Here is a 12,670-nt window from a genome sequence, read left to right as displayed (position 1 = left end):
GTTATGTAACGACAGAGAATTTGTGGATACCAGAAGACTTCCTGCTATAATCACCACCAACGTTTCCATTCAAAAACTGATTTGTTGTTTGTTTTATTTTCCAAAATAAACTTTCCTATCCAAGCAACGTCTGCTGCTTGTTAAGTCAATTTCCAGAATATTCGGGCCGTTTTTGCAGCGTGGATCTGTGACGCAGAATAACTGGTGATCTCTGTGGTTCTTTGTCTTTGCTCTGAACAACAACACAAATAAAAACACAAATAAAAACACGGAGAAACGAAGACACAGGTCGTCGTCGTTGATCAGTAGCAAAGCTGTGGCGTTTTCTTCTTGAGTTTGTTTTCTGAGGCCACTGTTGAAGAAGTTTGTTTGCTTTTGAGATTCATTTGTGCTGCTGGTGATGAAGGAGGAGGAGGAGGAGGAGGAGGAGGAGGAAGAGGAGGAGGAGGAGGAGGTGTGGCTGCGTCTCCTGGGATCAGGTAGTAGAGACGAGAGCGACGGCTCCATCACAGGCACAAACAGTGAAAAGACTTCCTCTCCAACAGGAAGTCACAGACGGAAGCTGCGTCTGTTTTTCTTTCTTTTTGAAGTGAACGGACACAAAGATCCAGATTCTGAACCTGGAGCGAAGGGAAGTGGTTTTGGACGAGAAGCAGCAGCAGGTGAGCGTCCTCAGCAGGTCTCAGGTCAGGAGAGCTGCAGGTAGCTGAAGATCAGCGGCACCAGGAACAGGACGTTGAAGCCCACGGTGCCGTAGACGATGTATCTGTACGGCAGCTCCACCTCCATGTGCTGCCTCGCCTTCCTCACGTCGTCGCCGGGAACGCCGCACACGCGGCACACCAGCGGCACGGTCACGGCTTTCATCAGCGCCCGCGTGGCCACCAGCACGGGGACGCCCACGGCGATGCGCAGCGCCGCCGCCGCCACCAGGCCGGCGCCGAGGGCGGGGAAGGCGAGCGGCAGCTGCTCGGGGGCGGGGTCGGGCAGCAGGCCCAGGTAGTGGTTGACGTGCGAGGCCAGCGCCACGCCGGCGCCCGTGCCCAGGATCTGAGCCGTGTCGCCGCGCGACGTGCTCCACGTGTCCAGCGTGAAGGAGAAGAGGCCGAGGCCCAGGTGCAGCGAGATGATGATGAGCGGCGCCCAGCGGCACGTCAGGTTAAAGTCGTCGATCAGGTCCAACGCCGGGAGGAAGAAGACCAGGATGAAGACGCTGTACAGGAAACCGGCGATGACGTCCTGAGAGACGGAGAAACACGGAGAAACACACGCGCTCGTTATTATTCAACTGAAAACAAAGAAAGTCTGATTAGTGTAACATCGTCAGCATAAAAAACATCCAAATCTAAATCGGAGTCAAGTTCAAATCGAGTTCAAACACAAACGTTTAAGTCACGACAGCACGACAAGATAAATGTTTGGAAGGAAGTGAGACGACTGTTGACAGGAAACAGGAAGTCAGCGAGTCGAGCGCGGCAGTGAAAGTCGGGACACAAACGCACAAAGGTCGTCGACAGACGAGTACAAAACCTGACACTTCCTGTTCTGAACGGATAGATTTAAGTCTGGTTTAAGTCTGGTTTAAGTCTGGTTTAACTCTGGCTTGAGTCTGGTTTGAGTCCGGCTTGAGTCTGGTTTGTCTGGTTTGAGTCTGGTTTAAGTCTGGTTTGAGTCTGGTTTGAGTCTGGTTTGAGTCTGGTATAACTCTGGTTTGAGTCTGGTTTAACTCTGGTTTCTCTGGTTTGAGTCTGGTTTAACTCTGGTTTGAGTCTGGTGTAACTCTGGTTTGAGTCTGGTTTGAGTCTGGTTTAACTCTGGTTTGAGTCTGGTTTGAGTCTGGTTTAAGTCTGGTTTGAGTCTGGTTTAAGTCTGGTTTGAGTCTGGTTTAAGTCTGGTTTGAGTCTGGTTTAAGTCTGGTTTGAGTCTGGTTTAAGTCTGGTTTAAGTCTGGTTTGAGTCTGGTTTGAGTCTGGTTTAAGTCTGGTTTAACTCTGGTTTGAGTCTGGTTTGAGTCTGGTTTAAGTCTGGTTTGAGTCTGGTTTAAGTCTGGTTTGAGTCTGGTTTAAGTCTGGTATAACTCTGGTTTGAGTCTGGTTTAACTCTGGTTTGAGTCTGGTTTCTCTGGTTTGAGTCTGGTTTAACTCTGGTTTGAGTCTGGTTTAACTCTGGTTTGAGTCTGGTTTAACTCTAGTTTAAGTCTGGTTTGAGTCTGGTTTGAGTCTGGTTTGAGTCTGGTTTAACTGTGATTTGAGTGTGGTTTAACTCTGGTTTGAGTCTGGTTTAACTCTGGTTTGAGTCTGGTTTAAGTCTGGTTTAACTCTGGTTTAGTGAAAGTTTAGGTTATTTAAAAATAGCAAATAGTCGTAGCCCGATGAATTGGTTGAGCTGAATTCCCATAAATCCGAAATTGGAATGTTTCAGCAATTCCCGAACTAAAGTTCCCATTGAAAGTTTTGGAAATGCACCGTACATTTTTCAGCTCCCTAATGTGAATATTGTCTTGTTTCTTTGCTCCACATAACGAAGAACTCAGTGTTCTTGTACTTGCAGCATACTGAGGACCAGAGAGGGTTTTTAACCAACAAAGTGAGGACATTTGTACAAAGTGAGGACATTTTAGCCGGTCCTCACGTTGTCTCTATTGAAATCATTTCCTTAGGTTGTAAACATGCTATAGTCTGTTTTTAACAGCGATCCTCAAGTTGGTACAAAAACCTTTTGCTCTGGGGCTCCACCTGCAGATATGTTATGGTACTGCACCCAGTAGTTCTTTATAGATGTCATTCATGAAGTAGATATTTGTAATTTGTGTTGATTTATAAAGTGAACAATGCTGGTCCTCACTTTGTCAGCACTTTTACCCGGTCAAATACAAGAATGTGTGTGTGTGTGTGTTGAACTGGTGCACTGGTGTCATGGCTGATCACTGATAGCAGGATCCATTAAGTCATTACATTCTCCACGTGAACAACAGAAGGCCCTGAGCCTATTCACCACTGAGGGCTCATTGTCCACGGCCACTTTAGCTAAAAGCTTCTGCAGCATGAGCATGAGCACGAGCACGAGCACGCGCACGCGCACGCGGCCGAGCACGCGGCCGAGACCACTCATGTTTGACTGGTGTCAGTGGAGGAGAAAATGACAGAGCAGCAGCAGCAGCAGCAGCAGCAGCAGCAGCAGCAGCAGCAGCAGCAGCAGCAGCAGCAGCAGCAGCAGCAGCAGCGTTCATTCACCATGTGCTCATCGTCATCAGAGAAAGAAAGAAATAGAGAGCGCTGATAAAAGTTTGACAGCAGAGATAAACCACCGTGACCTTCTGGATAACTTTTTCCCCGTCTCTTATCTCACACAGTAAAAATATGTCCTTGCCTGCAAATCTGGGATCATTTCAAGAAACTCCGTCATAAACTAATTCCCTGAAAAATGACTTCCTGGTTTTTCTGGGAACTTTAGTCATACGCAGCACGCAGGTACGCTGTACGTTATTTGTTAGCGCTGCTCTTTTCGTATATAATAAACAGACCGATCCAGTTCCACTGTAGGCTAGCTAACAGCGCTAAAAGGAGCTAACGCAGCTAACAGAGCTAACTGGTGAACGGGTGCCTGGACTCTGGTAGTAAACTGCGTTACTTTCGAGACTAATTTTAACTATCGGGAGTCAAGTAAACATGATGTCACGTGCGACTTTTCCCGGTCAGTCGTCATGGAAACGCATCATGCGTTAAAATGAACGAAGTTATTAAATTAACGGAACCCATTGTTCCTGTGCAGATTATTATTTTTCTCCGACATTGCGCTAATTTTTTAGGTTAACGTGCATAAAAACTTGACATTTGGCACGGGTCGGTAAAAATCGCAATAGCGGAATAGGGCACAAACCCGTTCGTAGCCCCAAGGCTCTATGGCGCCCCCAGATGTCAGGTCATAGACAGAAAAAAATTCATCGGATTGGGACGAAATTTGGTGAGTTTGTCGGGCTTAAGTTTCTCGACTAATTTTTGGGGAATTTTTGGGGAAACTGGCCAAAATTGCGTGGTATCCTAAATTTGGGATTTGGATAAGTCGCACATAGTTGTTCTGGAACATTCTTCATTCATACTTCCTGGTAAATTTCCAGAAACTTTCTCTGGGAACTTTAGTCAGGAAATGTTGACAAAATTCCAAATTGGAAACTCGCAATGCAGATTTAATGCAAGTTTACTGGAAATGTATCTGCAAATTGCAGGTACATTTCCATGGAAACATTAGGAATTTTCAACAAATTCCACATTCTCAACGAGAATTTACTGGATATTTAGGATAATTTAAAGAGTCCTATACAAACAGTGTGTTGCAGTGAAAGTTAAAGGCTCTGCAGACTCTCTCTGCACACGTCAACAACTCTGTCAGTAACAGCAGCAGCCGTTTGTCTCCGAGCTCTTCCTGCAGAACAAAGGAGAAGGAAGTGGTTGGATTGGGCGGTGAGGATTTCCACAACACATTAAGTCCTGAGCAGAGCACAGAGCTAACACAGCGCTCTGGGTCCACTCCCTTAAACACAACAGTCCACTTCAGGCTGTTGTTATCAGGTGCTAATCCAATGAGTTCACCCTCTCATGTTACTGCGCACACACACACACACACACACACACACACACACACACACACACACACACACACACACACACACACACACACACACACACACACACACACACACACACACAGAGTCTGGTTTAAGTCTAGTTTGAGTCTGGTTTAACTCTGGTTTAAGTATGGTTTAAGTATGGTTTGAGCCTGGTTAATGTCTGGTTTGATTCTGGTTTGAGTCTGGTTAATGTCTGGTTTGATTCTGGTTTGAGTCTGGTTTGAGTCTGGTTTGAGTCTGGTTTAAGTCTGGTTTAAGTCTAGTTTGAGTCTGGTTTGAGTCTGGTTTGATTCTGGTTTGAGTCTGGTTTAAGTCTGGTTTGAGTCTGGTTTAACTCTGGTTTAAGTATGGTTTAAGTATGGTTTGAGCCTGGTTAATGTCTGGTTTGATTCTGGTTTGAGTCTGGTTAATGTCTGGTTTGATTCTGGTTTGAGTCTGGTTTGAGTCTGGTTTAAGTCTGGTTTAAGTCTGGTTTGAGTCTGGTTTGAGTCTGGTTTGATTCTGGTTTGAGTCTGGTTTAAGTCTAGTTTGAGTCTGGTTTGAGTCTGGTTTAACTCTGGTTTAAGCCTGGTTAATGTCTGGTTTGATTCTGGCTTGATTCTGGCTCAAGTCTGGCTTGAGTCTAGTTTGAGTCTGGTTTGAGTCTGGTTTAAGTCTGGTTTAACTCTGGTTTGAGTCTGGTTAACTCTGGTTTGAGTCTGGTTTGATTCTGGTTTGAGTCTGGTTTAAGTCTGGTTTGAGTCTGGTTTAAGTCTAGTTTGAGTCTGGTTTAACTCTGGTTTAAGTCTGGTTTAAGCCTGGTTAATGTCTGGTTTGATTCTGGTTTGATTCTGGCTTGATTCTGGCTCGAGTCTGGCTCGAGTCTAGTTTGAGTCTGGTTTGAGTCTGGTTTGAGTCTGGTTTGTCTGGTTTAAGCCTGGTTGAAATCTGGTTTGAGTCTGCTTTAAGTCTGGTTTACATCGTCACAAGATCATCAGCTTCATTTTGTGCACCATGTATAATTTATTATATTTAGAAAAATTACCAAATTTCATATCTGTCTCACCAAGCAGATCAAAATATATAACAATAATAACAAAAAAATAATAATATATTGCATATAGTATAGTAGTAGTAGTAGTAGGATATATTAAATACTGGCTAAAACAGACAGGAAGTAGTGATTCTGCTTCAGAATGAGGGAAAAGAAGCAAGAATGAGAGCAAGAGCTACAAGATGCATTCAATGGCACGCGTACATTTTAATCACTTTTGCAAGCACACATGCAGCGTTGTCTCTTTAAAGTGACTGATTTTTATTTTTATTGCTGATGATTTTGTCTCAGGAAATATGGGACGACTAACGGCCTCTCTACGAACATCGTCATTCCCAGGTTTGACAAACATTTTTCAACATTTTCTGGACCAAACGATTCATCTGGAAAATAATAATAATAGCGAGTTTGGTTGTGATTCGACCTTCTATCGCGAAGCTTTTACAGTTTCAGTCTTAGGAAATAGCCGCACCTTTGACGCCACCTAGTGCTTTGCATCGTGTGACATTAAGCGAAGCTTCAGACAACTTTTAATCCTAATTTTGTCCAGAATGACTCGACCAAAACTGATGTTGATCGCAGCAAAGCTGGAGGAGGAGGAGTTCATCACCCCCAAAATGGCTGTAATGGTTTCAAAATGGCTGCCTTGCTGCTTTAGACGGATGTCGGGTTAGCGTTGGGTTAAATGTTATTGACGGTGTTTATGAAGCTCACCGTGCAGACCATAATCACAGCGTTAGACGTCTTCTGAGGAAACACAGACACGCTCATTAAAGAGATTTGTAGCGTCTGGTTTTTGAAGCCAAGTCCAGACGTTTGCTCACAGCGAGTTATAAATTCAGATTGAGAGTCAGCTGGAGTTAATCTGAGGAGGAAGATGAATATTAAATGTGCTGCGGTGGTCACACACACACACACATGTGGGCCGTAGTTCCACCTCTGCCACAGAAAGTCCTTAAAAGAGGACGTGGAATCACCGTGTGACGCTGACCTCAGCTGCTGCTGCTGCTGCCACACCTCCAACCATCCATCACTCTGACACGACCGTCACCACGGCGACCGTCGTCCCCGACGACAGACGGACTGAACCCCAACAACACAACCACGAAGACTGACATCATTCACCAACGAGAGAACTTAGCCTCGTACAAGGTTAAAGTGACGGAGGAAAGCAGGAAAATGTCTCTGAGAACATGTTTTTATGTGAATTATAAGCTCCAGATTTGTGGAATCTGTTGATTTTAGTGCTGGGCACGTTAACGGCGTTAAAGTTAGCGCATGACGCGTTTCCATTACGACTGATCGGGAAAAGACGCCATGTTTACGTGACTCCCGATTGTTTAAATGAGTCTCTAAAGTAACGCTAAACAGAGGCACACATACGCAGTACACAGGTACGCTGTACGTTATTTGTTGCGCTGCTCTTTTCGTATAATAAACAGACCGCTCCAGTTCCACTGTAGGCTAGCTAACGGTGCTAAAAGGAGCTAACCCAGCTAACCGAGCTAACTGGTAAATGGTGCCTGGCACGAAAAACTGCGTAACTTTAGAGACTAATTTTAACAATCACACAAACACATCACGCACGTCTTTTACCGGCCAGTCGTCATGGAAACGCATCATGCGTTAAAATCAACGCTGTTATTAAATTAACGGAACCCATTGTTCCTGTGGTGATTATTATTTTTCTCGGACATTGCGCTCATTTCTGAGGAGATTTACGCGAATAAGAACTCTTGAAATTTGGCACGGAGGTTGGGTCGGTAAAAATCGCGATAGTGGAAAGGGGCACAAACCTGTTCGTAGCCCCGGGGCTCTATAGCGCCCCCAGATGTCAGGTCGTGGTCAGAAAAAAGTCCTCAGATTGGGACAAAATTTGGATAGTTTTTCAGGCTAACTCCAAAGTTTCTTGAGGAATTTTTTGACGCAAGAGAACGTGGCCAAAATTGCATTAAATGCTAAATTTAGGTCGCATTTCCGATATTTGATGTTCTCATGATTCCACACATTTCCAATGTACTTCCATTAGCTCCGCCCACCCAGAAGTCAGCCATTTTGGCAAAACAAAAATGGCTAGTCTACGCATTTGAACAAACACTTTTGAGCTAGCTGCGTCAAACTCGGTCCATATGTTCTAGATGAGTTAATGATTAAAAGTTGTCAGAAGGCGTGGCCTCAGCGTTCAGACAAATTGGACGTTAAAATGGCAGGAAAACTACTTTTGTCTTTTTGGCCCTACGATTATTTTTATTGGACAGATACCCATCCCTAGTTTAAAGTCTCTTAAAGACCCGTCACTACTCGCTCAGGTCAGGTATCCGTGCTCTACTGGAGTAACGATATTTCTACTGAAGATCACTTCATTTCCATTCATGCTACACGGTTATTATGTCATTCTAGGTGAATAAACCTAGTGTGTCGCCTACGCCGGCTTTAATAATGTGCGCAGTGTCCAACAAAAGATGGAGATTCTGACACGGATCCAGAGGCTTTTAAACACAGGTAAACAAACTAAACCCACTCACGATTCCACCGACTGTTTCGTCGCTCTTTCAGAACTCAGAGAAATGAAGTGAACCTGAGGTGAACACACCCACGCGGCGGTGTTAGATTCAGTCGTTTGTGACAGCACCTGCATTATTTGTAAGCGCAGTGACCTCATCTTATCTGGTCCATAGTCCTGCTGTCGGCAAAACAGCAGCAGGAGGAGGAGGAAGAGAGAGTAGTCTTACACATGACAAACACATACAAGAGTACAGTCAGAAAGTAGTTCCTTCTGTTTGTTTTACCTTAAAGTAGAAGATGATGAAAACAATTGTAATTGTATTAAATTAAATTAAATAATTTCCTGCACATTTTAAATGAATCCATTCACAGACGCACAGGTGTCGTGTTCTGGAGCCACAGATACTGTTTCCTCTGGGTCAGGTGTTCAAACAGAGACATTAGCACTGCAGGTGGTAACACTGGCACCGTCAGTGTGTGTGTGTGTGTGTGTGTGTGTGTGTGTGTGTGTGTGTGTGTGTGTGTGTGTGTGTGTGTGTGTGTGTGTGTGTGTGTGTGTGTGCCCTGAACAAGGATCTGTTGAAAATATTTGCATATCTCTAAAGGAATAATTTTAATGAGTTTTTGAAAATCAGGTAATGATCCATTTGCCCTGATTAACTTTTACAGTGAGCTGAGTTTAGTCTCAAAAACAAAAAGTATCTCGGAATGACTTGAAATTTACCATCATAATAGTCGACATCGCCCTGAACAAGGTTCCGTTGACAATATTTGCATATCTCTTAAGGAATAATTTTAATGATTTTTTGAAAATCAGGAAATGATCCATTTGCCCTGATACACTGACAGTGAGCCGACTTTCTTTAAAAAAAAATTTTTTTAAAAAGTATCTCGGAATGACTTGAAATTTACCATCATAATAGGCGGCATCGCCCTGAACAAGGATCTGTTAAAAATATTTGCAAAACTCTTAAGGAATAATTTAAATGAATTTTTGAAATCAGGAAATTATCCATTTCCCCTTATACTCTTTGACAGTGAGTGGAGTTTTTTCGAAAAAAACAAAAAGTACCTCGGAATTACTTGAAATTTTACACAGTAATAGTCTGTGTGTGTCAGTGTGTGTGTGTGTGTGTGTGTGTGTGTGTCAAACTCACCAGGACAGAGTGCATCCCCAGGTAGATTCGACTGACGCAGACCAGCAGACACCAGCAGAGAGCCAGACTGAAGCCCAGCGCGAACGGATACTGCGGAGGTCAAAGGTCACATGGTTAGCAACAGTTCACAGCATTAACACAAAGCAACAAAACAACAACAGAGATTTAACAAAAGGGAAAAACAAAGAAACTCATTTGCAAATAGAAGGGACCCCAGTACAGAACCCTGCTGCACTCCTTTGTCATGCAGTTATAGGATTAGATTTCTGGGGGAAGATACCAGAGATCCAGATCCAGACCTGACACTGTTATGATTATTTAGATCAGATTAGATTAGATAGAAACTGTACATTTCCAAATGCATTAGTTTATACTATTATTATGATGATGATGAATAACCTCCCTGTGTTTACTCTGCAGGTACCTTTGACTCCTAGGCTGCTGGATCCAGATCAGTTTACTTGGTTATTATTATTATTTGAGTAACTCAGAGAGTAGTTCAGCCAGAAATACACTTTTTATATATATATAATTAAAACAAGTTTATCTGCTTCTTAAATATATATATATATAGATATATAGATATGTTCTGGTTTCTTTGCTGCATAACAAAGTGAAAATAATTGATTGTTGCAGCTCTAGAACATACAGTTATTTGCCATTATTGTTAAAGGAGAGTGTTAACTCATCTGACTTAAAACAGTGCGTCTCAGGCGTTGATAAAATGTGGACGTTGGTATGATTCTGTGCTCGTTTTGTGCCGTTTCCTTATCACATGTGGTTGGACTGTAACAGCGAGACAGCAGCCAAGAGTCAGAGCCTGTTCCTCGGATTATCTCAACCTTCAGTTTTCATCCAAGTCACATGAGACTGTGAGACATAAGACGCCGACTCCCATCATCACCACAGGGACTGTGAGAGAGTGGAAAACTGCTAAAGCCAAATATATACACAACGATTGTACGAGCCGTGAAACACGGCGTTGAACATTTAAACGCTGGTCATGAACTAGAAGAGATGATGAGTGACAGCTCAGCTGAAAGAGAGAGAGAGAGAAAACTGCTGAGGTTTGCACTTTGACTGAAAGCCTTTTGTTTCCACACACACACTCACACACACACACACACACACACACACACACACACACACACACACACACACACACACACACACACACACACACACACACACACACACACACACACACACACACACACACACACACACACACACACACACACACACACACACACACACACACACACACACACAGTTTGTACAGCTCGTCCTGTTTATTCAGTTAATGTGAAACCCTAACCTTAACCTAACCACAACTAATCCCAAACTTAAACCAGTTCTGTGCCTCATTAGGACCAGGTTTTGGTCTCTATGTGAGGACGACTGGTCCTGACAAGGTCAGTGTTTATGACAGAAAAGGACGTAAAGAGGCGACAAACACTTGAACACACACACACACACACATTAGAACGACATCACAGGGACACCCAGACTTTGACTCCTGTCACTATCTCATATCTTACACACACACACACACACACACACACACACACACACACACACACACACACACACACACACACACACACACACACACACACACACACACACACACACACACACACACACACACACACACACACACACACACACACACACACACACACACACACACACACACACACACACAAACACAGTGTTGAAACACGATCTCAGACAATAAAGACAGGAAGAGTCAGAGCCCACTGTGGAAGTGGTTCACATGGTAACTCATGGTAGCTCGCGGTAACTCATGGTAACTCGTGGTAACTCGAGGTTCCCCATGACACAATACAACACATGCCCCATCATGACATGACATTAGCTCATTATTTGGTCAGCCTTTCTGTGGATACATAAAATAGCTCACTATTTGGCAGTCAGTCCATTGGTAGATATATATATATAAATAGCTCAATATTTGGTAGTCTGATAGTGGATGTATAGAACAGCTCATTATTTGACAGTCTGGTAGTAAATGTATAGAACAGCTCAGTATTTGGCAGTCTGATAGTAAATGTATAGAACAGCTCAGTATTTGGCAGTCTGATAGTGGATGTATAGAACAGCTCATTATTTGACAGTCTGATAGTAAATGTATAGAACAGCTCAGTATTTGGCAGTCTGATAGTGGATGTATAGAACAGCTCATTATTTGGCAGTCTGATAGTAAATGTATAGAACAGCTCATTATTTGGCAGTCGTGTAGTAAATGTATAGAACAGCTCAGTATTTGACAGTCTGATAGTAAATGTATAGAACAGCTCATTATTTGGCAGTCAGTCTGATGATGGCTATCGAATAGATCATTATTTGTCTATTGGTTGATATATAAATAGCTCAATATTTTGCAGTGAGTCTTTTTGTGGATGTATAGAACAGCTCATTATTTGGCAATCAGTGTGATGGTGGATGTATAGAATCGCTCATTATTAAGCAATTTATTGGTGGATATAGAATAGCGCATTATTTGGCAGCCCGTTTATTTGTGGATAAAGAGTGGCTCATTATTTGGCAATATTACAATGTAGAAACAATGATGCTTTGTGGTTCTGTAACAACAAATCTGAAACTCTGACACAGCACGAGAATCCGTGCGTTAGCTTTCGCCGGGACTTTAAAAACGAGGTCAGCGCCGACGCAGACTGTGGTTGTGAAACAGGCGCCTGTTTATGCGAGTGGATTAGCCGTGAAGTCAGGTCTCACACACACACACACACACACAGCTGCAAAAAAACAACAACACTCTGATCAAACTCACTGATGTCAGAGCAGAGGAGGAGGAGACAGTGTGACTGAGGACATGTCCTCCATGTCCTCCATGTCCTCCATGTCCTCCACATGCTAACACAGCAGCGAGCGAGGCTCTGCGGCCGTGTTCACATGCTCGCTGCGGCCTGGGGCCTGTGACCGCGGTGGTGCAGCGGTGGTCGCCTGGCGCACACTTTTATGGACTTGCTGTGTTGTTTTGTGTGGCTTGTGGTTCTACACACACTCTGCCGTTAGCCTCAGAGCAGGGTTTGCACTCTGCTCGCTAACATGACGTGTACTGTACACACACACACACACACAGTGGGTGTGTGCTGTGTTTGACTTTGAACACTGCCCAGATGTAAACCCGTGGAGTAAACACGACGAGTCTTTTCAGGAATGATGTTAGCGTTCAGCGTTCTAGAGTTATTTAAAGCAGCAGTGATGTTTGTTGACGTTATTTCATTCATTCATTCGTTGGGTACCTAAAGACTCTTTGCACAAGCCTTCCTCCACTCTCATCTCGTCTAATCTCCTCCTG

General features: G+C 43.7%; 1 protein-coding gene across 1 annotated transcript in view; it reads right to left on the bottom strand.

Annotated features, from left to right (window-relative positions):
* Positions 1-687: 687 nt before the first annotated feature.
* The window catches only part of sgpp1b (sphingosine-1-phosphate phosphatase 1b), a gene marked incomplete at its 3' end in the record, with an annotated part of 15,173 nt that continues 3,190 nt past the window's right edge, over positions 688-12,670 (bottom strand). Inside the window, exons 2-3 of the mRNA XM_083891852.1 lie at positions 9,322-9,411; positions 688-1,239 (exon numbers count right to left, since the gene is read on the bottom strand). Of these exons, the coding sequence (XP_083747978.1) occupies positions 688-1,239; positions 9,322-9,411 (642 nt within the window). The remainder of the gene's footprint in view (positions 1,240-9,321; positions 9,412-12,670) is intronic.

The sequence above is a fragment of the Microchirus variegatus genome (genome assembly GCF_963457635.1).
Source record: "Microchirus variegatus genome assembly, chromosome: 7".
NCBI lineage: Eukaryota > Metazoa > Chordata > Actinopteri > Pleuronectiformes > Soleidae > Microchirus > Microchirus variegatus.
The sequence above is the reverse complement of the archived record's forward strand: the minus strand, read 5'-3'. Positions and strand labels throughout refer to the sequence as shown.